Below are 27912 nucleotides of genomic sequence, written 5' to 3'. Positions count from 1 at the left end.
TCCCCTAAAATCTCTAAAAAGCTTGTAAACTCCCCATGTTATTAGCCCAGATTTATTATGTGCATTTGAAATAATACTCAGAGGCATTGTTAAGCCAGTGCCGGCTTCTTTTTTTAAAATGCATTTTCCTTGTGTAATGGCGGAAGCTGTGGCAACAGCAGCCACCTGGGGGCTGGGCCCGGGGAAGCCCCGGCACTCTGCTGGAAGGGGAAAGCTGCAGACACACCTGCCCTCCTCAGTCAAGCCCGCCCCCCAACCGGGGCCACCTGAACCCCATGCCTCCCATTTCCGGAGGTCTTCGAATGTCTCTGTGCTGAAGCGGACTGCCGCTTGACTGTGGGACAAGGCCAGGGGTCCTCACACTTTTCCAACAGGGGGCCAGTTGAAAGGTGCTGGCGATGGGCGCGGGCCGCCAAGGTGGTGCGGGCAGGGAGTGCGGGCCCCGGCATGGCGAGGGGGGGCAGGCACACGAGGCGCTCGCCTTCTCCGAGCGAGTCCAAACCGATCTCGCAAGCGAGCCGCCGCACGGCGAGGCTCCAGCTCGCTCGTGCAGAGATCATTTTGGGCTCGCTCGGAGAAAAGGATCCCCTTGCTCGCAAGCTGCCGCTGGGCGTGCGCATGGCGAGGCGCCAGCCTGCTCGCAAGGAGATCCTTTTCTCCGAGCGAGCCCAAAATGATCTGCTCACAAGCAAGCCACCACTTTGCCAGGCGCGCACATGCGGCAAGTCCAGAACCTCTGTGGCGGGCCAGATAAATGGGCATGGCAGGCCGGACCTGGCCCATGGGCTGTGGTTTGAGGACCCATGGGCAAGACCGTTGCTATGCCTACACAAGAACGATATATATAGTCTATGCTACTGGGCAAACTTGCACAGAAAAAGCCTACGAAAGCACTTGCTAAATAGCAAAGTAACATTTGTTGCAAATGTTTGCATTTTGTCTTCTTTTGTTGAAAAGGTTTGTATGATAAATGTAAATATTTACAACATAACCATTGTTGTAGCCCTGTTTGGGCATTTCTTCGTTCTTTAGGGCCTGGAAGCTGCCTGGATCACTCTCACTTTCTGTTTCCAACCACAGTCCTAGTCCCGTTTTGGGTGAAGGCTCTACTACCACTGAGCGATTTGGTCCTTCTTACTTCTATGTAAACCGGCAGAGGTGTGTCCTGCTTATTTATGAGTAGAAATGATGGCGTCCTTACTTGTGAATAGCCACGTTTCTTCCATAGAGTGGCAACACTGGGATCTAGCAGGGTTGGATGCTTCAGCCCCCCCCCCCCCCGGTTTTGCCTGCAACTGGAGTGTGGCCCTCAAGAGCATCTTCAAAATGGGACCAGGCCTTTGGGCCCCGCAGAAGAGCCCCCCACCACCACATTCTTGCATTCAGACTTTATCCCTGTCTCCAAAGAGCTTCCCAGCTGCCAATCATCTGCACGCCTGCTCAGAAGTAATCATGAGCATCATTCACAAGGAAGGATGCCGCTCAGCGCGGGCCACTGCCTTGCTCTCTCCTGGAGGGCTGCCTTCTCAGTGCTAAGGAGGGGAAAGTACGGCCTGTGAGCAGAGGCAAGGCTGCCCAAAGGGGTGGGGCCAGGCAAGATGTGGGGCTGGATGGGGAGCTCCCGCAGGCCAGGGCCCCCATGCCTGCTTAGTAACCAGCCGAAGCGCCAAGGAACAATAAATGCAGAAAGTTCCAAGCTCAGTCCCCAACCTCCCATGCCTGGGACTTGGGACAGCCGCTGACCAGAGCAGACCAGCCGTCTGCAACCCCGTCCTATCCCCATGTCTTGGACTACAATTCCCAGCACTCCTGACCATGGAAGATGGGAATGGTGGAAGTTGGAATCCCACGGTCTGGACGGTTGCTGTGGGCAGAGAGGCTGCAACCCCACAGGACACCTGGCATGCAAAGGGTCCCTGGTTCCAGCCCTGAGGTTTTCAGGTGGGGCCGGCAAGACCCACGGCCAAGGAAGCTGCTGCCAGCCAGTGCAGGCAATACTGAACCACATGGGCCAGCTGCCTGGCTCCGCAAACAGCAGCTTCCCCGGCACTCACTCAGCATGGTGGACTATTTCGCACATATGCCGTGCCACCCAGCCGCAGATGGTGCCTGCAACCCCGCAAAGGCCCCGAGGGGGACAGGCCAAGGCACCTTTTGCGGGGCCTACCTAGATTCTCCCCGTGTGCCACACACCCAAATTCCTGATGTCCGACCCCATCACACCCACGATCATCATATCCGCTCTGCACAGCCAAGGGGCCTACCCCAGACCCGTCCGAAAGGGCAGGAAGAGGACAACTGCCTAATTTACATTTCTGTAGGGGACCGTTTGGGGTTGCTGCCTCTGGCACCAAATCATTCCGGGTAGTCGTCTCAGTACGGCAGGCTGCATTGAGCGCTTCCAGGAAAGGGGAGACCTGGACGGAAGCGCCCTGCCAGGGCGGACCCTCCTTCGCTCCTCTGCCGGCACCAGCAGGCAGCAGAGGGCCGCCCGAGCAGCTGGCGCTGCGAACAGGGCCGTGGCGGCTCCTTGAGAGAGGGGAGGCCCTGTGCTGAGTCTGGATTCCGTCAACTGAAGGGGCTTGGAGAGAAATGGCGGGAGCCGCCCCGGCCCCCTCCCCGGCCCACATTCCCTCCCAAGGCCCACCCCCACCCCCCCCCACGGAGGCAGCTGCGTACCAGGTGAAAGAAATAAGTGGTCTTGAACCCCCACGGGCCAGCCCTAATTGGCTCTCAGCCCCCCCCCCAGCCGAGCGCCCCTTCGCTTTGAAGTGCGGCTAATGACAAAACAACATCCTGCGCTGGCTGCCCCCCCTCGTCTCTCCCCCTGCCCATTAGGAGGGGCCCTTTGCCCTGACCTTAAGGTGTTGCCGTTCCCAGAGCCAGGCTTCGGCTCCGAGGAACAAAAGAGGGGGCGGGGGCAGGGAGGGGGCACATTCCTGCTGAAATTACGACTGAGCAGCAGGGGTGGGCAGAAAGTAGATCTCCAGATGTTTCGGACTTCAACTCCCAGCATTCCCAACCATGGCCCAGGTGGGAAAAGGCCAAAATTGCAGAGAGACGGAGACACATCTTTCAGAAGGAAGCCCCGGTGAGCTCCATCGGACCTGCGTCCAGGCCTCAGGCCCACTGAAAGCAATGGGGCAGGATTGACTAAGCTCCATTTATGGCAGTGGGGCTTGGACCCAATGGTGTGGGTCATGATTGTAAGGCCTGGAGACCGCACATCTCCAGGGGGCAAGGATGTGGGAAAGCCACCCAAGAAAGCAACACACCTCCCCTGCATCAGGGTGGAAAGGATGCCGGGAAGGAGGAAGACGATTCTCCCTCCGGATCCTTCCAGTACAGGAGAAAGTACGGAATGGGGCTGAGTTGGACCTATCAACCCCTGCATGCCTCCATGCCGCTTTCCACCTGTCCAGGGTTCCATCCACCCTGTGAAACTCGGCATTCCTTGCATGCATGTGAGAAACAGCAAAGGAAAGCCCTTGCGTACAGGTTAAAGCTGTAAAATTCAGTTCCCTGGGAATCTGGGTTCCTCCAAAGCAAGCTTCTTCAAAAGCAAGCCTTCCAGTCACAAGGATCAGCAAGGAAAGCTGCGCTGCAGTTCCACAGCATGAACTGTTCCGATTTTCACTGGATAAGGCCTGAGGGGGGCATCCCACTAAACAAACAACTCATGCAAATATGCATAATTTCTACATGTCACAGAATCCACCTCCTGGTTTTGAAAATGCTTGTTCAGCTTTGGTGAAAGACTGCACCACCAATCATATTGACCTGCGAGTTACTTCTGAGCAAGCCATTTCGCTTTCGGATTCACATCTGTCTAAGCTGACGACGGATCTATTGGTTATGTCTGTTTGGTTTGGCTTCACTCTTCGCCTGCTGTGCATTTTGCGCCCATGGAAGCAGGTGCACAGGGGATAAAAAGGAAAAGAAAAGAAAACGGAAATAGTCTCCACTGCTGAGAATTCCAACAGTCAGAAAGGGTCATTAAGGGAGCAAGCCAGCCCAAATGCATATAATCCGTAAATTGATGGCCGTTTGCTCTACTCCTTGACCAGAAAAGGTGAGAAGGTGCGTGCAGAAGGGTTCAGCCTGGAACCAGTCAAAGAGGCGCTGGCGAGCCACCTTACACAGCGACCAGTTTGTTTCCTTTTGCTTTTCGGGAGCTGTTCGGTGTGCGCACTTGCATTTGGGTTCCCCGGGGTTCTAAGGCACGTATAGAGACAGTGCAGGGGCGTCCATGGCCCTGCCTGCAATTAGACAGATTTCCCCCAAGGGGCACCGTACGGATTTTATAGGGCATAACTAATACTGATAAGTAGGGCTGATAAGGAGGCGCTTTCACGGCCAATTCATTTGCAAACGCTTCCTTTTCCACGTGGAGCAAGAGCGAGACGGCACTGCATTCCATTATGAGCCTCATCCGGCGCCAGAACGCTGTGCAGACTGGGCTTGTTTCAGGAAGCAAACAGGAAATGCGGCTAAGGGAACAGTCCCTGAGCTGGCCTCTCGTTCCACCACAAAGGCCTCTGCTCCAGGCATCCCCGGCCCTACCTGGGCTGTCCCAAGGTCAGGGTCAACTGAAGGCTCGACCCTCAGAGAGCAGCTCGCTTCCTCTTCCAGTCCCCTGGGCCGGCTCGATGCTCCGAGCGAGGCAGCCCTGCGCCTGCCTTCCTGCACTCTGGTTCTGGGGCTCCTTGCCACTCTCTTCCCGACTGGAAAGCATTGCATTCACACCGCACAGCAAGCAGCCTGCATGGGGATCTCTGCGGCAGAGGGGATTCCTGAATCTACCCGCCAGACAACCAAGTGGTTCCGCTCCCACTTTTCTGTGGGTTCCATCCTCCCACTGTTGGCATGCATCCATCAGCCACGGTGCCTGAAATTCAGGCCCAAGGTGCATCACTCCCGGCCTGTATGACCTGCCTCTTCCTCACTGGGGTGCCCACGGAAGCTGGACAGCGGGAACAACTCCAACACTAGCCACTTTTCCCAGAGGAGTCTGTGGTTGCATGCCAGACCCGTGGAAACCATGCTCCTGGGGTCAAACAATCCGACAACCCCAGTGGTACAGAGAAGCACTGCGGTGAAACACCGTGGCAGGGTTCAGACACCACGGCAGCAAGGGGTCACTGACTCTGGAGGGCTCCCTCCTCGCATTTGCCCCCTGCCACTCCCAGGGAGAAGATCGGACCGTGTGCCCCCATTAAGGAAGCCGCAGAGGCCCACCCCACAGCTGAAGCATTGGGGCGGGGTGGGGTTGTCACTGCAAATTCCACGCTGGTGAGGGGGGGACGTGGTGCCCACCCAGGATGCAGGCAGAAATGCTAGGAAGATTCTGATATGCTGCGGCCAACTGTCGAGAAGCACCTTCAAGATCTGGGCTGCCCCCCCTCTAAAGAGAGGGCTGCCCCTGTAACATAGGCCACGCCACCCCCAGCCTCGGCCGAGAGGTGCAATGGAGGACCTCAGGCCACTCACTCCTCAGCCCAGCCTGTTACCTCGCAGGGTTCTTACGGGGATAAGGCAGGAAGCAAGCTGGAGAAATGGGGGAGCCCTTCTGGGTTCAGATGGAAGCGCCGCCGCCACCGCCTAACCTAAGTTGTCAGGCCCTGAACTCTCTTCATGAACGCCCCTTCCCACAAGTCCCCGGCGGAAGCCATCCTTAGGTAGGAACCGTTCCAGGTGCAGCCAGCCAAGAACGTTTGGATGAGAAGGAAGCAGAGGGCAGGGATGCGGGAGACAGGCCCGGTTTCTCCACCGGGATGAACGGGAGCAGTGCAGCAGCGTCAGGCCCAGACTAGGCCCCCTGGCCAAGACATCTGGACGGAGGGTGCCCCCAGGGCAGCCTTTGCTCGTGGCTTTCTCCAAACACCTCACAACCCGGGCATGGCCTCCTGGCAGAAACAGCGCGTGGCCACGAGGAGCGCTGCAAAGGTGGGGGACCCCTGCTGGAACCTGCCCAGCCATGTCCAAAAGTCCTGGACTACAGGTCCCAGCTATAGTGCCCAGGGAAAGTGGGGAGCTGGGTGCAGAACAGCAGAGGGCATCGGGGTGGGGAAGGCTCTCTCAATCCCAGAGAGGTCCGTCTGGCGCTGTCGTTATTTGTTTTTCGGCGCCAGGCCAAGACCTTTTTATTTAAACTTTATTTTAATTAATTGTTAATTTATTTATTGTTTTAACGTATTGCCTGGATATTTCTAGTTTTTATATATTTGTATTGTTATTTATTTGTTGGAAGCCGCCCTGAGGCGTATGCGAATGGGGCGGCATATAAGAATCCCAAACAAACAAACAAAACAAACATCAAATCCATGGAGCTCACTCACTTTGTCTTGCTTTCAGTGCCAAGTTGAGACTTTTTTATTTCATGTCTCTCTTTAGAATGGACTGTTAGGTTACTGCTGGTGTATTTTTTATTGGTTATTGCTAATGGTTATGGTGGGCATGTCATGAGTGGAGCCAGTTGGAGCCGAGGGTCAGACGAGATGGCCCAGGAGGCCCCTTCTGACTCGCTCTGTTTCTATGTTATATTGTGTTTATTTTCCTCCTGTGTCCTATTTCTATGGTTACATTTATATTGCATTTTAATTTTACTATGTTTTATGGTTTGTTTGTTATTTATATTTATTTTTATCCACATTTTATATATACTTGTACTGCACTGTGAGCTACCCAGAGAGCATTTGGCTACGGGGCGGCATACAAATGCGATCGATAGATAGACAGATAGACAGACAGATAGATAGACAGACAGATACTTTCCACATGCCTCTGAGTCCACGGGCTGCTGATTTAGTTCACACCTGTGTCGATGGATGAACTACAATTGTTTTGGGGCCGGCCCTTAGATGCGCCAGGAATTCTTGCACCTGCGGCCCTTGCCAATGTACAACATCTCTGATGCGGCCCGAGGACCGGAAGGGGATCTTGGCTGATAGACTCGCCCAGGAAGCTGGCCCAAACAAGCATGGCCGCCTCCTGCTCTGTCCCCATCTTGCAACTCATGATCCAGCAAGAGCAAAAAAGCAGCCTGGGACGCCTACCAGCTTTGCTCCCCGCACAGTATTTGGCAGAACGGCAGACCTGATGCCTCCCGGCCCTCTGAGGCACCCGGATGCAAAACTGGCCCACCCAAGAGAAGTGACCCTTGGGCACACGGTGGACCCAGCTGCCTGCCAGTTCTTGCATCCAAACTTTGCAGGAGGGAGGGGGACACATGGCAGCCTCCCCTCCCACCAGCTGCAGTCCGTGAGGCCACCCGTGGGGGGTGATGGCAGCTGCAGCCCAGCAACCTCTGGAGGGTCCCACGGCAGCCAGGGCTCCTCCAGCGTCTCCATCCCACGCACGCCCACGGGAACTGCCCGAGCACCTCCCACCCAACCCGCTCGGCACGAAGCGAACTGGGCCGTGCGGCTCCTCGGGGAGGGGGGGAGGGGTTGTGCCCACCCGTCGCTGCGCACACCGGAGCCGCGCTTGGGGCGCCCCGCGCGCCACTGCAGCAGAGGCCAGGGCCATGCCCGCAGGGGCCATGCGGGAACCGCGCGGGAAGGGGGAGAGGGCATCTGCCCGGCTACTCAGGCAGAGGTCACTGCTCCCTGCCAGACAGCCCACCAGCCTTCGGCTCCCGGGGCCTCTGAGCGGGGGAGGGGCGGGGGGAGTGTGGAAGATAGGCATGATGAAAGCAGAGCCCTGATGCGGAGAGACAGCCCAGCCGAAGAAGGCTAAGTGGAAACAGCCGTGCCCGGCACACGGCGAAAGGAAGGCGCCGCCCCCTGCCCCGCCCTCCCCCCTTCCTTTTAGCAGCATTCCGGCTCCACTCCCGGGTTAGATCATGTTTTCCTTTTCTTCGGAGGAATGAAACAACTGCCTTGTCGAATCAGGCCAAAGGGCCTCCTCGCCCATCCTGGCATCCTGTTTCCAGCACCCGCCCTCCCCACGGCCGAGGGCTGCTGGTCTTAATAGGCATTAGATGAGCCCTCGTTTATTTGGCTTTGATTCCTAGCCCGCCTCTGGATCCCCAGGTGGCTCACGCAGAAGAACCAAATGCAACAGCACTGCAGCTCCTTCTACCTCATCCAACCCATAATACTGCACTGGACTGGCCTAACCTCTCCTGTACATGTGCGTGCACACACGTGAGTTTTCTTCTGGTTACTGCTCAATGCCTTTTGAAAAGTGTGTCTTTTCTCCACAAAGAATACACACCATCTCCTTGATGGCAAACCTTTGCACCCATGGTCTAAAGACAGTACAGCGTGGGTAACTGCACAACGTCAAACACTTGTGCACAGCCAGAAAATTTCACAGGTTTCGAGGGATGGCAGTCCCCTCTCGCTCAGACTTGGCAACTTTTCCTCAGAGGAGAACTGCCGGAGCGCACAGTTCATGGCTTGGGACCACCAGCCAGCTGGAGGTCTGCTCATCATCACCTCTTCCTTGCACCTGAGGCCAAGTAAGACCATCAGCCCCGCTCACTACCAGCGCGGAGCGTTTCAACACAGAGGGGAAGCCATCAGGTTCGGTGACCTCTGTCTGGGGGGAGAGGCCCCAAAAGAAGGGCAGAAAGTAAATGAGGCCAAAGCTTGTGAGAAACTTGCCAACGAAAAGTGCAAGATGGTCACCACCAATGTCATTTGCCTTCAGAGATCTTCGGAAGGCCTTCTTTGGAGTCTAAATGGAGACATTCTGCTCAGGGAACGCATTTTGGTTGATCTAAAATAGGCATTTGCATTTTGGCTCTCTAAAAACATTTATTTTCAACTGGTGAGTGGTATTATGCGTAGCCCTTCGTAAGTACAGTTCTCATAGAGCGGCCCTCAGTGAATGGCAAAATAAATTCCAAAGCATGTTAAAATGCTAAGAAAGCTATCTGGATGCAAAGTGGCACCGATGTGTGACCTATAATTGATTGAACTGGGATATTTTAGCATCTCATCACTTTTTATCACAGTTTTATCAAAGCCAGAAGGCTAACACCTCTGTTAATACCTGAGTTTTGAAAGCATCCAAACTGGGAAATCTGGAAGTAGGTTCTGGGCTCACAAAACATGATCACAGGTGAGACCCTTTTTTGTCAGGGATAAGATCTTCAAAATGCCTCTGCTCTGCCACTCTTTTGAGATTTAATTTCCCCAGTTCAGTTGATTGGCTGCCCTTCTAAAAGGACCAACAGTTTGAACTTCCCCACAAAGCAGAAGAGCTTCCATGTCGATCCCCGCAGTGCCCTGCAGCCTTATAATAACCTGTGAGATGCCCTTCTGGAAGAGTCGCCTAATGAATTGAGCAAGCAGTTCATGTGGACATATTTGGGCACCCACATGGTATATAGATTTGGCTGAATATTAAGCAAGCAAAAATCGCAGCAAGAGAAGGGCGGCGGAACTATACAGCTAACGATGCAGTGACTGCACTGGGCTCCCTCTTCTTTTCTAGCAGAGAGTGACGACTGAGGCTGGGAAGGGCAGCAATGAAGGAGCCGGAAAAGATCATCAAGCGGGTGGCGTTTCGCCGCAGACCGAGGCCCAGCTCATTCGCACTACCGTCTCCCTGATCACTGTGTCTGGGTGTGCAAGCTCGGCAGTGAAGGAAGCCGACAGGAAGAAAATGGATGCGCTGGGACGTGGTGCTGGAGGAGAGCTCTGCGCACCCCTGGACTGACGGAAAGGCCAACGGGGGCGCTGAGCCAGATCACACCAGAACTTTCCCTAGAAGCAGAAATGACCCTGCTGAGGCTCTTGCTCTGGCCACATCCCGAGAAGGCCAGGACCCCTGGAGAAGACCACCCTGCTAGGGAAAGAAGAACGGGGAGAGAAAAGAGGCGGATGGACTCGATACAGCAAGCTGCAGCCCTGACGCCACAAGAGCTGCGTGTGGTTGCCCGGGGTGGGACATCCGGGAAGGCGTTCGTTCCTGGGGTCGCCATCAGTTGGAGATGCCTTGATGGCACGTGACAAGAACAAGACTCGGCTAAGGGAAGACGGTATTTCTTCATACAAGATATGACTCATTGATAGGATTTATTTCCACAAGATATGCTGCAGGTTTTGGTGGCTTTCCAGGAGGTTAGACCCACGGAGAGACAAGATATGCCTGGCTGTGGAAGGGGAGTGAGGGAGAGTCCACGAACTGGGATGGTACGAGGGCAGCAGTAGTTTCGTGTTTCTCGTGAGTCACGTGCAAAGAGCAGGCCTCTGCTGGCGTGTCATCTCCTGCACCACCAAAAATGCAGGCCGTTCTCATGCCATCCTCCGCTTTATTAAAGGTCCCCCGTTGGTGCCTCGTTGCCTGATGGGCATCATTTAAGTCACAGTGCTGATATACGCATTCCCTCCTCAGATGTCAAGGGAAAATGAGACCAAGGACTGGGGAAATATTAAATGCCATCCATCAGCTAGCAAACGTGAGGAGGGAAAACGAGCATCTAGCTACACCTTGAAGGTGGAGGGGCTGGTTGCATGGGCTGTGTCCAAAGCAGTCGAAATTCTGCATCAAGCTGCAAAGAAAGGCTGAATCCTTCAAGCTGTATAAACCATACCCACAACTGCATCTTTTACATGATTTACTACTGTTCCGCTAGTCAGGAAATGACCTGGCTTCTGAGATTTCACTAGGCACTGCTGCTCAAAGGCTTAGCAACAGGGTGAATTTTGCAACTAATACCAAACAGACAACTATACGGGTAAACATGCTAACACAAAAAACGGGAGGCACATGGAGAGAGACGGTGCCAGAAAGAGAGTGGCTCTCAGGAAGCCTGTGACAAACACAGGGATGAATGAACGACTTTGGAGGTGCTGCCCAGGAAAGAGTCTGCCCGCTGTGTCTCTGCACGCCTTGTGGCTTGCTCATTGGGCTTTCCCAGGGACAAGACACTCACTCTGCTACCTTCTGGTACTGGATGGAAGAGAGTGATCCCTTCCTGATGCTAGGGTGCCCTTTCTGAGGAGAAATTCCTACTGTGTCTCTGTGTGAGTTGCCGATCCAGGCCGCCCCCTTTTCCTTCAGGGGAAACGCACAGCAAAATAGCGACAATTAAGACTGGGAAATGGCTGCTCGGAATCAGCCCAGCTGGCAAGCTCTCTTCTGATGCGGAATTCCAGATTTTCTCCGGGATTGCAGTGTGTGATATTTTGCTGGGCCCACGCATACACATATATATCTACATCTGCATTTACATCTCTATATAAATCCACTTTAATCAAGCTTCACCAGAAAACTGGAATGGGAAGAAATGGGTTTAATTCATCTGCAAATAAAATTAAACGACGCACTGCTAAGATTTCGTGGCTAATTTGCCCACATTTGGCATGTCATCTAGGAAACAAATCACGTGGCGGCTCGGCACCCTTCCTCCTGCACCTCTGTGCGACGCAGCTGGCAAGTAACAGGCACCCGGGAGAGCCACACTCTGAACCCCACGGTGAGCAAATCACTTGCAGTTGCTGCAAAGCCAATTGAAGTACATGGCGGACTTTTTATTCGGCCGCAGCTAATATCAACCAGTGAGCCACATGGCCATGAAGATGGCCATGGGTTTGAGGTACAAACAAAACGCAACCCTTTGATCAGTGATGTCAGCTTCTTTTGAGGTTGGTTAGCAGCCACAGATTTTGGTTTCCAATCCATCATGGGTATTTCCTGCCTGATCACCCAGCCCTCCCAGAGTGATCTTCAGAGCCACTTGGTCTGACCAAGCCATTCCATTCCATATGTTGTTTTATTTTAGGCTGTATTTTAAAAGGCCATGAGGGTCCAATATCGCGTTTGTTTTGCAGCATTTGGAGCTTGCAAGGCAAGGCTTTCCCAAGGCAGCTGCAGTCACGCCCCCCCCCTCCTTGTGCACCGCTGCTTAGAGTCCGTCAGCAACAGCAACAGAACTGGGGTTCCTGATTTAGAACCTGGGTTCTTGCTTGTGTCCATTATAGATGTGACACTGGTTTGGTTCGGGCTCAGCTCCAAAGTCTGGCATGCCAAAAAACCTTGCACACGCTTATTTAGAAGCATGTCCCACAGCAGTCGGTGGAGGGCAGTGCCCAATAAACGCGCTGAGGGTTGCAGCCTTCGCATCCCACGGACCGGCCTTGAACTCGAGTGTTTTCTCTCCTTTCCCTTCCACTGTGAGCTCGGATGCCCTCCCTGAATTCCTCCCACGGCAAAGCAGCTTCGGCCATGATGTCCAAGCCAAGCCTCTACAATCTACAAGGAGTCACAGATCCATTTTCCTACCTAAACACGCACAGGGCAGCGTCCTCCGCTGCTATTCTAGCTGGCCCGAGGTTGCAGCCGCGGAACTGGGCTTGGCTGTGAAATGCCTGGAGAGCCGAACTGGGGCTGCCGATCCTGTGGCGCTCCAAGGCAGCAGGTCCCATTTGGCGCTCTACCAGGTCCACACAAGTCCATGTTCAAGGGACCTCCGGGCCTTTTCTCCCCTCTGGCAGCCCCGTCAACTTAGATTGCCTGGGTTGGGGCCCCAGGCCAGGAGGCACTTTTCTTCAAACCAGTCTTTATTTTATTCTATTTTATTCTTTTAAACCCACTTCCCACCCTGAGAAAATGACTTTGACGCTTTACAGGGAGCCAGTCCAGGACCGGCTATTTATTCTGCAAGCTTGTATATGCATAGGAAGGGTAGCAGGGCATTGTTCCACAGCTGTCCTTCCACAAAATAAATCCTTTATGCATGGCTTTAAAAGGGGAGAGAGACTTAGTGCTTTCAGATTTATTCTCCGGTGCTCTCCAGTGACCTTGCGCGACCTCCATTACTCAGGAATCCCCTAGAGGAACCCTTGAAAGGCAGGCCCGCAATTACGAGCCTCAGACTCATTTGCTTGCTCCGGGCAGGGGTGGTCTGATACATCCGGACCCTCCCCCCAAAAGCAATTCATCGGTGAGGAAAGGAGTCCTTTCCCCCCTTCCCAAAATTATGATTATCATCATTATTCCCTCTCCGCTTAAAATTGCAAATCGCCCTCTTGTCCAAAGACTGGGGACCCTCGTAAGCTTTGTGAGTTTCCTGGCTTAGTGTTCCCAGCCCCGGATTTTAAGGCAGCAAAGGACTGGGAAAACGGGCTCATCTGCATTATAAAACGGAAGCTGCCCCTCTTGAGAAGTTTCTAGTGGTGTGAGAACTTGGGGAGGAGAAAAAGAAAAATGCCCGTTGTGGACATCTGCTGGCTACACGTTCGCAGGAAAGCAGGGCAATGAAAGAGAGTGCAAGGAGGGCGGGGGGGGGGGGGGGGGCAAGGATGGAGAGGGCCAGAAAAAAGCTTCCTTCTGGGAGGACTGGAAGCGGTGGGTGGTGAGGGGTGGGATGTTTTAGATGTTGGGGAGGAGGGGAAGGAGCACATTTTTAAAACCTTCCAGTGGGTTCGCAAGAATCACGCCGTATTTGCATATCCAACGACCACGGTTGCTTTCCTTAAAAACCTGGTGCGTGCAAAGTTGGCACGCAAGGGGGAAGCTTTGCCGAGTCTCCACTCTAGCCATATTTCAACCAGCAAAGAGCTGGCCCTGCTTATCGTCCATCATATCGTCCTTGCATTCAGACAGGCCATTGCACCGTCTTCAACCCCACATGGCACGGCTCAAGAAGGGCTCTGCCGCAGGCCATTTCTGGGCTCGGATTGGTGCAGAAGCACCAGCTCGAATTCAGGATGCTGGGTTAGGAGACTGTGCAAAGACAGTCGCTAAAGGGGGCAGCTGGGAAAGAGCCAGTCCCTTGAGGAAAGCGGAGCAGCTCATCTCAAAACTCTAACCTCTAACCCGAATCCCACAAATCCTAATTTCCCCCGCAAGCAAACGCCAAAGGCCAAGCTGCCATCCTGGGCCCAAATCTCAATGGTCCGATGGCAGGCAACCTCACCAGGGCTGGCCTCCCACTGAAATTGGGCGAGGGGCTGGTGTCAGGCAGCAAACGTGGTCACCCACCCCCTCCCACTGCCCTCCTGCCATGTCAACTGCCCTCTGGAGCTGCCCGCTGCCCCTCACCGTGCCCCCGCTCCCCTTTGCCGCTGCCACATCTACGGCAAAGGTGGCGTGAGATGGGAGGTGGCGGAAAAGGCGAGGGCGCATGGCGGGCTTGCCGTGGTAGGTGCGGCCCTGTGGGGAGGTGACCCTGGGCCAAATTCACACCTCTCAAGCAGCGCGCTCCTGCTCTGGGGGAAAAGCCCTCTGGAGGCCCCGAACCGGCCCCCGGGTTCACGCCCATCCTCCCACCTCTGCTGTACAGAAAGCGCCTCTGGGGAGGAAGAGCATGGGGAGGGCCACCTGGAGCAGGAAATGCTTGCAGCCCCAGTGGGGAAGAGCCCCACGCCCTGGGCTGGTTTTCTCCAGCAAGCAGGCTGGATGCTGCAGCTGCCTTGGCGCGAGGAAGGAAGCTCGGCCTGGCTTTCGGAGAGCCTCTTCCCCTAACATCCCCTTCCCCATTTCGCCGGGCGTCTGAATTCTCTGTAGCATTTTCAAGGCATTGGAGGGGTGGCCATAAGGCGGGCGAGGCCTGGACTCTGCTTCAACTGCTGCCATTAGTTCGGCTTGGATACAGACGCAACCCCACGCACTTCGAGAAAAGCACGGCGCTTTGTTCCAAACGCAGCCTGGCCCTAAATGTGCCACCCAGGCCTGGCTGTTTCCAGGGGGGTCCTTTGGAAGCAAAACCAGGCTCTGCGGAAACAAAGGGGGGTTTTGCACTCCAGGATGAACCCAAAGGGACGCATTGTGGTCAAGTGCCCGGCGAGCGATTTCCCCAAAATGCCAAAGCCAAAGCCCGTGAGAACCACCAGTCTGGGGAAGGTGGGCACAAGCACGCCTACAGCTGAATGGTCAAAGGGCTGCGCTGGACAGAGCCCGTCCACAAGACAGAGGTGCTCCATGGAGGATCTGGGCCAGCTGCTCTGGGGCGCCCCACATGGGGCCGGGCTGCCCAAGACCCCTCACTGCCGGCGGCGAAGGGCATGATGGCACCCGCAGGCACTCCACGTGCAACGACGGGCTGCACTGGCAGACGGCTCTGAGGACAGGAGCTGGATTTGTGTAGAACTCCAGGCCGCTGGCTCACCCTCCCCGACAGGAGGGGCAGCCCTGCGGCAGAGGCAGCTGCCGGGGTCCCAGGAGCACGGCCTCTCTCCACGGCCAGAGCCACTGGTGCTTCTCCACCACGCCAGACGTGGGAGACGAACGTGGTCGCTCAGCGGTGATGGAGCCACCCCGGAGCGCAGAGAAACTGAGGCTGCGCCGATGCACAAGCAGTGCCCCGTCAGGTCAGGCGGCTGGTGGAAACAGCCAGGAATGCTCAATCCAGTTAGGTGCGCTCCTCATTTTGGCAGCAGCCCCCTCATGCTTATTACAGGTCATTCCACCTACGCCGGACTTTGCGAAATAAAACTGCGATGCGTTCTTCAAAGAATGCATGAGCTGGAAGGAACCATCAGGTCCAAGCCCCTGCTGTTGCAGGACTCCAATTCACACCAGCCAAGCATTCCTGGGGATGGGCAAAGCATTTCACGGATCTGCAAAGCCAGGAAGGGGAGGCCATCTTTCTGAAGAACTGAGAATGACTCGCGGGAACGGCGAGGGGTCCCTTCCTCCCTGTGCCACCGCAAATCACAAAACCCGCCACTGTTTTAGTTCAAGGTTGTGGAAAGTAATGTCAGTTTTGCAAGGCTGAGCGCTGGCCCAAACAAAGAGGACTTTAAAGAAGCAAAACATAGGACTTTAAAGAAGCAAAACATAACCGACAAGCTTCAGGAAGGACGGTGGGTTTTGGGTTTTGTCCACTGCCTGGCTGACACAGCAGGGGACGACTGGAGGCTTTTGACGGACAGAGCATTGGAACTTCCTGGAAGAAACCTGCCGAGGGACGGGACACAAAGGGCCTGTGGCATTCCAGAACTGAGGACCACTTCAGACGGCCTGGCTAGCTCTGACTGTGCAGCCACCACTGAGCGGTCCTCTGCTTCTTCCTCCCACAAGTGGCCCAGATGATCTAAATGGGATTCAGACTCTCCCCTTTCAGCAAGGACCTGATTCCCCCGTCAAAACAGCATGTTTTTCATAGCAGAGCGCGCACACACACACACACACACACACACACACTGAGGAGTGCTTTGCTTTTGGGGGTGGAGTTGCAAGAGAAAAAGAGCTGCATTAGAAAGCGCCCCGTAATTATGCAGCAGTGGTTAAGAAAGTGTTATTTGTCTGCTAATCCCCCCCACCCGGGCCATTGTTGTCACTGGCAACAGGCCAAATGTTGCAATGACTTTTTGCCAGCACTGACAGGCCCATGGCCTGATGCGCTCCTTCCTCCGCACCTGAATGCAAGGTGGCACGATATGCTGCCTCTCTTTGCCTCTCGAGGTGTGTGCAAAAGGTGTGTCTCCACCTTCACAGCACATTGCAAAGAGGGCCAGTGAAAAACACCAAGAAAGAAAAGAGTCAATGCCCCTGAACAGCCTGCGGGGGCCCAGTCTTCCCCAGCACAGTGCCCTCTGGATGTTTCTCAACCACAGTTCCCATCAGCCCCAGCTAGTATGGCAAAGGGTTAGGAAAGTTAGGTTTAGTTCATACCAGGCATATAGCCAGAAGTGTGGCTTCTAGATCAAGAGAGGGATTACTACCACTCTGTACGACTCTGGTGCGCCCGCAACTGGAGTATTGTGCTCAGTTTTGGGCCCCTCATTACAGGAAGGATATAGCCAGGTTGGAGTCAGTGCAGTGTAGGGCCACAAGGCTGGTGGCCGGTTTGCAGGGGAAGCCGTATGAGGCGAGACTGAGGGAACTGGGTCTCTTCAGCCTGGAGAAGAGGAGACTCAGAGGGGATCTGTTGGCACATACAGACATGTGAGGGGGTGTCACGCGGAGGGGGGCAGAGACCTGTTCTCCCCTGCAGAGGAAGGCAGGACGCACTCCAACGGAGCAAAGCTCAGGGAACCAAGGTTCAATTTGGATGCCAGGAAGCACTTCCTGACAGTCAGGACCCCGAGGGAGTGGGATGGGCTTCCACGGGAGGCGGCTGAGGCACCATCGGTGCGGGTGTTCAAGGATAGGCTGGGCATGCACATGGTGGGCATGTCGTGAGTGGAGCTGGCTGGAGCCGGGGGTCAGACTAGATGGCCCAGGAGGCCCCTTCTGACTCGCTCTGTTTCTATGTTTCTATGCCTGCTTGAAACATAGAACCCAGGGCAGCTGCAAACAACAGGCGAGTCATCCTTAAAGGCCTGAGAGAGGGCCGAAGCCTGGGAAGATCACGGTGTGGGTGCGAGGGGAACCCTGAGGAAGTTCTCTAGGTCGGGTGGAGGCACCCGGAGCGGAGCATCAAGGCATCAGAGGGACTCTGGCAGGAGAGAGGGCGAACGGTAGGTGAAGGGAAAGACCACAGTTCCGCTTTTCACCGCTGTTCATTTGCTACATTTCTGCCTTTCCCTCCAAGGGTGTGTCCATGATCCTCTTCCTCTGTTTTATCCTCACGGCAACCACCCTGTGAGACAGGGTGAGGCCCAGTGTCACCCAGGAATTTGACAGTGAGGACTAGAACCTTGGTCTCCCCAGTTCTAGCCCAGTGGGTCTCGCCTCCGCACCACACTGGCCCTCCTCTGCGGCTGCTGGGAAGCAAACGGCTCAGAATGACAAAGCGGAAGTGCCCCCCTCATGCCTCCTTTCACGGGGGAGGAAGACAAAAGCCCTTCCCTCCTGCCTCATTATGTGCTCGGGGCAAATGATGTGGGGAAAAGACAACCAAGTGGCCTAGTAGTTAGTGTTGGACTGGCACTTGGAGGATCTGGCTTCTTGGCTCCATGAAGCGCCAGGAGTGCCAGTCGTTGCCTCTCAGCCTAACCTACCTTGCAGGGCTGTTGTTGTGAGGGCAGAATGGAAAGGACCGTCTAAATCCTTCGCCTCCTCTATTTACACCAGCCTAGCCAAGGGGAGGGAGATGGGAGCTGCAAGCCACCATGTGGAGATGATGCCCCCCGGCTTCTCCTCCTCGACCTCTCTGGCACTCACGTTTGGGCGCACACTCGCCTCTTCCTTTCTTAGTTCCAGTCTCTTCCGCCTAACCCTTTGGCACTTCAAGCATCCCTTGATTTCTGGCAAGGGCAACAAACCTTTCCCGCCACTGCCGCTCGGAGGTGCTTTCCGCGCCTCCTCGAGGGCAGGCATGCTTTTGGGGCGCACATAAAAGAACCACCCGTGCCAAGAGGAACCTCTCCCCCATTTCTCTGCCCGACGCTTGCAGTGAGGCGAGGCCAGGGCGAGGAGGGAGGGACGGTCGCACCGGGACAAGGCAGCTGCTTCGCCGGCAGAAGTGCAATCTCAGCATCTCCCGGTGGGGCTGGAAAACCCCGAGAGCCTTTGCTGCCGCTCACCGGGCCGGAAGGACCAAGGGGCTGCCCCAGCCTCAGGCAGCTTTCTGTGCCCCAGGACTGGTCTGGAGGCTGCGGTAGCGGCTCCCATTCCGCATCGCGTATGCGCAGCAACGGCGCTCCAGTCTGCCCCGTTCCTCTGCAAATTCAGGACACATGTGATTGAGGAGGAGACCTGGAAAGGCCCCGATCCCAAGTATTTATGAAAGGAACTTCCGAAGAGGGCCAGGCACGCTGGCTTCCCAAGCAGCCTGTGTGCTGGCAGCGCCAGGCTCACGTCAGGGTGTTTCTGAGACAACCCAGAGCGGACCCCGTCTGGAACCTCAAAGAGCTGCTGCCGGCCAGTGTAGGCAAGCCTGAGCCAAGTGACCCGCGGGGCGGGCTCAGCGTAAAGCGACGTCCTACGCTCTGCATGCGTCACGTGCCAACAGCGCCAAGTTCAGTCACAGCGAAAGGGGCTGAGACACTCTGAAATCCTGGAGAGTCTGCTGCCAGCTGGTGCTGAAAGTACGGGGCCAGATGGACCACAGGCCTGACCCGCTTGCCAGCATCCCACTCCCCTGTGCTCCAAACAGCCTCGTTCCACCAGGTCCCCAGCGGGGCAGAGCCATGGCCGGGCACCTTACCCGATCCTGCCTTTAAGCTCGAACCAGAGAAGGCAGCTCCTCGGAGGGGGAAGGACTAACCTGCACATCGCTGCGTGCCATGGGGCCACCCCGTCCCCCACCCTTTCCCTTCCCTTCCCGTCCATTGCAGCCAACCTGACCCCAGGGCTATCGGGGGCTCCGTCCGATGCCTCCCAGCACAACCGCCACGGCCATCGGTGCCCTCCTGGGATCGGCAAAAGCAGAGCCACCGAGCTCCATGCGCCGGCAGCATCAAGGGGCCGACGGCGGGGGAGCGGGTGCCCTTGGCCTTGACAACAAGCCGCCTTTAATCTGGAGGCCACTTAGGAGGGGGTGGCTTGTTTGCTCCATCAGCCACAGTGCTGCAGCTCCTCTTCCACCAGGAGAGACCGAAGCAGCAGCCCCGCATTCCCCAGCCGGGGAGGAGAGCCCACGGGTTACCTCCCCCCAGACCCCGAGAGTCCACCTAACCTCACCCCCGAGAACCGTGTGCCTAACGGGGCGGGCTAGAAATCAAATGAGAACCACAAATGAAAAGAAATGAAAGCAAGTGTTGGCCGGGAACTTACAAGCAGGGTCCCGACCACTCCCTTCAGCGGTTTATTTCCCAAGTGCGATGGAGAGGCACGGACGGAGCGCTCTCCCTCCGTCACAAATGGCGCTTCCAGAGGGAGGGTCCCTCGCACAACCCGCCCAAAGACTCTGAGCAGCTACACCAACCTCGGTGGAGTTTCTCATGAGAAAAGATAGGCGACGCGGGGGGAAAACACGAGCAAGACACAACACGAAGGCTCGGCTCTAAAATTCTGCGAATTGCGAGGGTCAGTCGTGCACTGAGAGCCTCGTCCAGAAATGCCGTCATTCCCTTCGCATGTCCTCTCAGCAAGCAGTCGTCCCCGAATCCGTGGCAGTAATTCCATATTTTGCCCTGTGTCTAGTGCTGGTAAATTTCAGAGGTGCCTCTGCCTTCTGCAGCTTCCCAGAGACAGAGAGAAACATTTGTCTCTATCTATTTCCTTCACGCTGTAGAGAATTTTACAGGCCTCTGTCACCTCTTATTTATGTGTGTTTGATTTATTCCCTGCTTTTCCAGCCAGAAAATGCTGCTCCAGGCAGGTAGCAATAATAAAGGCCAAGTTCTAAAATAAGAACTTAGTTAAAACAATCCTGAGACAAATGCATTCACAATCCAGCTTCAAAAGCAGCAATAAAAAACGGCAACCAACTGACTAGCCAAGAAGCCCAATTCAAGCATGAATACAAAGAGCTTTGCTTACCGGGCTGGCAGAAGAAACCTCCAAAACCTTGCGGTGGCCCCAAGAAGGCCTTCTTTTGGATCCCTACCAACCCACCTTTGCTAACAAGGTTTATAAATCAAGATTAAAGTGTCGTGGAACAGCAGCTCCACATTTCAGACACAGTGAGGAACTGGGTTGTAAGGCTACCAGGGACACAGGGCCAAAGCTGTGCGTGGTGAGAACAGGAGAGGGGAGCACAAGAGCTTCTTGTTCATGTGCAGAAGACGGTTTCTGGCCTTCTCGGCTAAGACAGGAAGGTTCCTCCCTGGAACCCTGCCAACATCAGAGCTGCTAGGCAGAGGGAGGGAAGGCTCGGTGCTGCCCGGGTTTCTGGCGCTCCCGCCTTTTCCAAACTGGGACACCGCTGCCAAGGCTTGCTCCTTCCTCCACTGGAGGCACACAAGCCTTACCCTGTTCCGCCTGCCCTCGGTCCTTGGAAAGGCTGTTCCACTTGGCTCCTCGCAGCTGGCTGCCTTGCGCCACCGGCCCTGCTCATACTTTGCGTGGATTTCTCCTAGTTCTGCTCGCCAGCAAGCCTTCAGGGGAGGATGGGCAAGACGCCCATCCAACAACGGGGGCCTGGAAGAAAGAGGACGGGCCCAAGAGAAGCAGGCGTGGCCCCCTGGGGGGTCACATCCGGCCCCCGGGGACCGGTTTGCCTCTTGGACACGATCCTTTCCACCCCACCCTAACAACTGGGGTGCTCGTGGCCGCAACAGGCAGAAACCATCCACTCGGCTCAGGGCTGCAGAGAACAGACACAATAGACAATGCACAATTGCGAAACATTCACAAGGCAGTTCCTGCCCTATGAAGCAACTATAGATAGTTTTGTATACGTGATCACACGGTCATAATAAAATGTGAAAGAGCCAATCATGCAGCAGAGGTGCAAAACACAGCCATAATAAAGCAGAAATAATGTTGCACAATGGGAGAATAAAAGCAGCGGCAAAGGGCACGGCTGCCACCTAAATCCCAGGGGCAGGAATTGTTCCCGCCCTGCAAGGAAAGCGCCACAGAACTGCTGTGGGGCGAGCCTCTGTGGGAAGCCGTTTGAGAAGGGCTCCCATCCTGGTCACACCTTTCTGAAATTCGAGGAGAGGGGCCCTGGAAGAAGGGCTACCAGGGACGATGGCAGGCTTGGCTCAGCCTTTTCAGGGGGCTTTCTGCGCCGGGCTGGGCCTCTAACGGTTGGGCTGGCTGGAGGAAGGGGAGGCGCTCCCTCAGGTCGCTCCGATTAAGTCTGAACCTGGGATCTTCCCTGTTCCCAGCCTTGGCAGTGACGGGCTGGAGCAGATGGCCTCTTGAATGCAGCTCAGGGCTGGCCACCCTCTCCCCTTCTCCCATTGTTCCCCATTGTTCGGGGCTGAATGGAGCACCGCGGAAAGCGAAAGTCTGCTTGCTTTGCGGCGCCTGGGAGATGCTGCTGCAATGTGGGTTTTCAAGAGGGATTGAAAGAGGCCTCTTTGCTTGCTGAGGTTGCATCCTTAAGAGGGACAGAAAATATTCTCAGAGCACGCCTGTGTGCGAGCCGCGCACACACACACACACACACATCACTGGCGCTGCCGCTCACTTCAGCTCTCAGATCTGGGAGGGGGAGCGCTTTTCCTTCTGTCCTCTCAGCAGAAGTTTGTCCTGCTTAAAGAGAGCAGCAAGCATGGGCTATACTCCTGCCCATTTGCTCTTCCTGAGGGCATCAAATCCTTCCCCACTATGAGACGCAGGAAAATTCTGGCACAAACCGGATCAGGGAGAGCTCTGTCCCCCATTCCGGGTGCTGGAAGGAGAGAACTGCATTTGCAGCCAGTGCCCGCCCGCGGACACGCAGAGAACGGAGTTCAGCTCAGAGAACTCTGCCATGTGAATGCACACTGATTTGGAAGGGGCCCCTCGATCGGCTGCACATGACACAGGGCCCTGTTGCTCTTGCCCCCCTGCCCCCCACCAACCCCAACATCAACCAAATTCTGCATCAGCAAAAAGCCCCTTCGGAGCGACAGGGTGCGCTTTCAGATGCGCCCTAATTGCACTCCATGGGGATCCACCACCAAATTTCTGCAGGGAGCTACGCTTGCCAGCACTGTGCCCCACTGCCAAATCAATGGCGCAGGCATCCGGCCCGGGGAGAGCAGCAATGGCCCCCACCCCCGCCAGAGGAGCTTCGAGATCCTTGCAGGCGTTCTGCAGCGCTTTGCAGTCTGTTTTGCTGGCCATCCTGATGCCAAAGCCTCTGCGTTTTCACAGCAGAGCTGGAAAAGAGAAACCGCTCTGCAGATTTTGCCATTCCTTCGGTCCCTTGGATGAATTTCCCTCCGACTGCCTGGAAATGAGTGGGGATTGCTGTCCCCTGCGCAAAGGAAGAGAAGCCAGGGCCTCGCAGAGGAACGTCGCAATGAGAGAGAAAGAAGCACTGCGCCGTCACTCGCATGGTGACGGTCCCGGGCCAGGCGCAAGTCCCTCTGGATTCTAGCGTGAGACCCCACGGAATGCCGCACCTGCCGCAGGGCAATGGAACTCCTGTGCTGTGCACTCTGTGAGGAGGGCTTGGCCAGAGCAGCCACCTGGACGGGTCAACGAAACTGAGCCAGAGTGCAACGCCCCCCATGGGAAGTGGGGCCACAATTGCAGGTTGATGGGCCCTGGAGTTGTTTCGGCAGAGGGGGACCCATCTCATGGTGGACGAAGCTTTTCTCCCTCAGCTGCAGAAAAACGGGGCTGGAGGTCATGCTGCTCTACTGTGCCTTCATCTAAGGGGCGCTTTTCTTGCTTTCCGGTTTTTTTTAACTATCTTGCTTTGATGAGAAAAGCAAACTGAGGAGCAATTCTGTGCATATTTAGACAGAAAAGGATCTAGCAATTCGCAGCATGCAGGATTACCCATAAATGCAATGGATGCAAGGCCAGAAAAGGGGCAAAAATGGGCGGAGCCAGTTTCTGGCCATTGCAGGCCCATAGCAGGGTTTCCGGGAAGCCATGCCCGAACCGTGGCTAAAGGTCCCCTTTCCCCAGAGCACCATGAAACGGCTGAGAGGGCAAAAAGGCAGACAAGGTGAATGCACCCCCCGCCTCCTCACACCTCCAATCCAATTTGCCACCCATAGATCCGGTGTTGAATAGGTGCGGGGGGGGCGGGTTCAGCTCGGCCCCAGCAGGCGGGACTTTTGAAACAGCCAGGCGAGTTTCTCAAAAGGGCCAAAAAGCACCATTTGTCCAACCTGTGTTCAGACGACGGCAGAAGCAGGCCTTCTCCAACTCTGCAACCATCGCTCATTCACCCGTAGCCCAAACGTACTTCTGGGCAGCCTTCCAAAACCTGTGCCTGAGGGGGCTGCCCACGAACAGGCACGCCTGCCACCCCTGTGATCCGCACTCTGTGTCACATCGTGGGAGGGACACGGCCGGGACCGGCCCGAGGCATTTTCCGTGGCAAGACGATGCCAAGCACAGCCAGGCGGTTGCGCCCTTGGATGTCTCGGGACGGGTGCTGCACAAGCCCGAGGTCTCTGCAGTTCTCCTTCCAGGGTGGGAGGAAGGAGTCCAGCTAACACAGAAGGCATCTAAGCGTGATGGTCAATGGAGATGTCCCTACGGAAAGCCAGCTCCGGCACCTTGTTCTCCCTGCTTGCCAGGCCTGCAGAGTACAGAGCACCTTGCTGGACTTTTGCAACCCACAATAAAACTTCGGGTAGTCCAGAACAGGACAGGGAGTTTGTTAACTGGAACCAGCTGATCTCTGATTTGCACTGACTTCCAGTCCACTTCCAGGCCCAATTCAAAGTGCTGATACTATCTTTGAAAGCCCTAGACTTCTTTGGGCCAGGTGACTCGGAGACATGGCTCCCTCTATGTCTCCTGGGCCCCAAGAAAACACCTAGAGGTTCTTATAGTGAAGTGAGTGGCCTTTAAGGACAGAGCCTTTTCAGTGGTGGCGCCCTGGTTGAGGAACATCCTCCCTAGAAGAGCTTGCTGGTGTCCCCATTGCTGGATTTAACACTCCCCTTTCATTCTTCCAGGAATTTTATACCTCAATTTTAGAAATTGTCTTAAGGCACAGATTATGTAAGTAAGAGCTGGGACTGGGACTCGGACGACCCGGGTTCTAGTCCCCGCTCAGCCATGGAGCCAACTGGGTGACTTTGGGCCAGTCACAGACTATCAGCCCAACCCACCTCACAGGGTTGTTGTTGTGGGGATAAGATGGAGGAGGAGAATGATGTAAGCTGCCTTGAGCCCTTTGCAGGAAAAAGGCAGGATATAAATCAAAAATAAATAAAAAATAAAATAAAAATGTAAGTTTAGATAAGAAAAGGTGCACAGAATTGCACCCCTGGTGTGTTTTTAGATCTTGATGCCACAGCTTTCATTTGGGGTGCATACTGTTGTTTTAAACTGTTGAAGGTTGGTTCATGTTGCTCTATTCTGTTCTTGCAATTTAAAACTAAAATACTATAAAATACAGCCCAGAGAGCTACAGAAATTAATAACTGAATCTAAGACCCTGTGCACTGATTCAGAAGCGGTTGAGAAAGGCTCGCTCACTGAGGGATATCACCGGCCTCGGCCTTAATCCCGGAGCGTCGAGAGTTAATGCTTCTGAATCCAGAGTGGGGGCTTGGCAAAGATATCGAGCTGAGCTGGACTGCGACTCTTTATTTGGCAGCTAATGGCCTGTTATCAAGCCATCAAAGAAGATGAAGATTTACAGCCAGGAGGTGCAAGGAAGCCCCCCAGAGCAAATTCCAGGGGGCAGCAGTGATCCCGGCCTGATAAGACCCAGAGAAACAAAGGACCGGGGCAGGAGGGAAGGGCGGCGAGGTGCCATGCGCTCTCAAAGCAGGATTCCACCCCCCGTTCACCTCCAGAAAAGGCTCCGAGAAGGAGAAATGCTGGGCCTTCTGCCTGCGCTCTCGCGCCTTGGGGGCAGCCCCGCGGAGGAGCCCAGCGCCCCGCCACCATGGGCTCAGGTTTGGCCACTGCAGGGCCGGCCCTCCCGGAAGGTGGGACGGGGCGCTGGACTCGGGCGGCAGGTCCTGGGGGGGCAGCAGTGCCCCCCTGGAGGAGGGCTGCATGCAGTGCGACGCGGGAAGGTGCGCCGTTCTCAGGGTGGGGCGCAGGGCTGGGGCTGGGGCGTGGGGGGCACGGCGCAGACCTTCTTTCGGGCAACAAAACGTCCTGGGAATGCCTGCAGCCTACGGACGCAGGCAGGGCAGTACATCTGGGGAACGGGCCGTGCAAGCAAGCTTTGCCCGTCTTGGCTAATTACATTTGCGGGGTCCGGGAGGAACCCATCCCTTCGGGGGTGGCAGCCCCCCTGAAGGAGGGCTTGTGTGACCACTCCTGGTGAAAGCTTCTCTTGGGCCGGAGAAACAAGAATGTGCGAGTGTGACTATCCCCTCCGGCTCCGGAGGCCCAGTGCTTGGGCAGGAGGCAGCCACGGGGGGCTGGACCTGCTCCACCTGCGCTTCGGCCAGGTCTGAGCCCTGGGAAGCAGGGCGCCACTTGCCTGTTCCCCTTGACCCCCAACAGTGCTGGACACCCTCAGCCACGGAATCAAAACGGACCAGGATTTGGAAGCGGGGCTGGGGCAATGGAGCCCCTCCCCTTCCACCTCGCCCTGAGAGGTCAGTTCTCGGAAAGGGCTGCGGCTCCGTGGAGGCTTCTTTCCAGAACGGCAGATTCATGCAAGAGCGGGGCAAAGCGAATGGAAGAGCGGCCCAGTGCCAAAGAGGGACGGATCCCTTGAATCGGCCTCTCCACGCTTATGGCAGAGAAGTGAGTGATGGATGCGATCGATAAACACGCAGTGCCGTGTGGCTCAGGTGCCTGCGACGAGCACCACACACTCTGCAGCACCTGCCAAGGCCCCCGGCCCCAGGCAGACCTTGCCGCTTCCCAGCCCTCTTCCCTCCTGGCAGTGACCGCACAGCCCTAACCAAGGAGCTGCTGCGAGGTGATCCAAACTGCGGGCCCTGCAAACATCGAGGCAAAGTGAGCAGGCTGGCAAATGTATCCTAGCACAGGCCTCTTCCTGGCGTTGCTCCTTCTGGCTGGCAGAGCCCGAAGACCCCGGCCACCCCACTCCGTAGGACCGCAAATGCATTTCAGCAGCCTCTCCGCAGCCACAACACGAGCAACTTGTGGTTGCTTGTTTTGGGGCAGGAGCTGAGAGGCCAAACTCTGCCCCGCGTGTCGCATCCCCGCCGCGCTCATGGGCATTCCCACAAAATCACACCACGACGCCAGCCGTGTTCCAGGAGACCCGCCTTTGCCTGACACATGCCGTGGCTGCAGCCCACCTGCCCCTGAAGCTGCAAGCAGAGGGGAAAGCGTCTGCACCAGCCTCCCCCAACCAGGGGCCCCCCACACCTCCTGGCCAGCAGCGGAGCTGGAGACGATGCAAGTCTCAGCTGGATGCGTGCGGGGAGGACCAGGGCGTGGGGAGCGGGTTCACAGCCACAGGTTCTCCCTTGCACAGCGTCCAGCCATTTGGGGGCTCGATGTATGGAAGCTGGGGGGCTGGAACGGGGCAAAGAGCTGACCCCCAAGCCCTGCACCACAGTCCAATTATGAGCCAGGGCCCTGCTGTAGATGCTCAAGAGAGGAAGAGGCTCTCCCCGCCTGGGGTCTCGCATCGCACCCGGACTGAAACTGCAACGCTTCGGAATTTTACAGTCTCAGCCGTTTACGGCCAGCCGGCGCGGCACAGTAGGGTGCTGGCCCGGGTCTGGGGGAATCCGGGTCCTAGTCCCCACCGGGCTGGGGACGCTGGCCCAGTCACAGACTCCCAGCTTCGCCTCCCTCGCAGCGTAGCCGTTGCAAGGATAAAATGGAGAGGACAACCTCCGAAGTCACCCAGCACTCCTCGCAGGAGGAACAGCGGCACGAAAATGAACTGCAACAGCAGCCGTGCGACCCTCGTCACCGGGGCCCTGCAGCACACCCACGGGGCTCTCCCCACCTCGCGGCCCGCCCGCCCCACGGCCGAGTAGCCCTCCCACTGCTGCACGCGGCCAACTGGCAGGTTTCGCGCGGCGGGGAGGGGAGGAGAGGAGACTTACTGGCCGCTTGAATCCTGGCCTTGCGGCTCACCACCAGCCCAAAGCGGTTCTGCGCCATGCAGTCGTAGTCCCCCTCGTCCGAAGACCCATCGCCCTTCAGCCTTTGGAAGCGGGAGAAGTACAGCGAGCCGTTTGTGAGCGTGAAGGAGTCCTCGCCGTCCGCCACCAGGACGCCGTTCCTCCGCCACGTGATGCTGATGGGCGGGATGCCCCCCACCTGGCAGTGAAGCGCCAGTGGCTCTTCCTGCACGGCGATGCAGTCACTGGGTTCAAGGGTGAAGGCCAGTTCTGTGGAGCGGCTCACCTCTGGAAGAGAAGCAGCAGGGAGGGCAGGTTATTCCTGGGGACCTATGCTTAGCCTTCCCCGTAAGATTTCTGAAGCCAGCCCCCTTTCCCTACATGCACCAAACCACACACAGAGTTCCACGGATGGCTCCTGGGAGCGCCAAAAGTCCACATGCAAGCTGCATAGCCCAGGACGAGACCCAGCACACAGCTGGAGACCTCGGGACCCAAGCATTCTGACACCACAAGTCGCTAGTCCTTACTCCTGGGGGCA

The 27912-nt window shown here is 56.2% G+C and overlaps 1 protein-coding gene across 1 annotated transcript in view; it reads right to left on the bottom strand.

The window, feature by feature from the left end:
• IGDCC3 (immunoglobulin superfamily DCC subclass member 3) overlaps positions 1–27437 on the bottom strand; it is a 76667-nt gene extending 49230 nt beyond the window's left edge. The window contains 1 exon segment of the mRNA XM_044445069.1: positions 27354–27437. Coding sequence (XP_044301004.1) covers positions 27354–27411 — 58 coding nt within the window. The 5' untranslated portion in view covers positions 27412–27437.
• Positions 27438–27912: the final 475 nt, after the last annotated feature.

This window comes from Varanus komodoensis, unplaced genomic scaffold (genome assembly GCF_004798865.1).
Source record: "Varanus komodoensis strain SLA01 unplaced genomic scaffold, ASM479886v1 scaffold46_3, whole genome shotgun sequence".
Classification (NCBI taxonomy): Eukaryota; Metazoa; Chordata; class Lepidosauria; order Squamata; family Varanidae; genus Varanus; species Varanus komodoensis.
The sequence above is the reverse complement of the archived record's forward strand: the minus strand, read 5'-3'. Positions and strand labels throughout refer to the sequence as shown.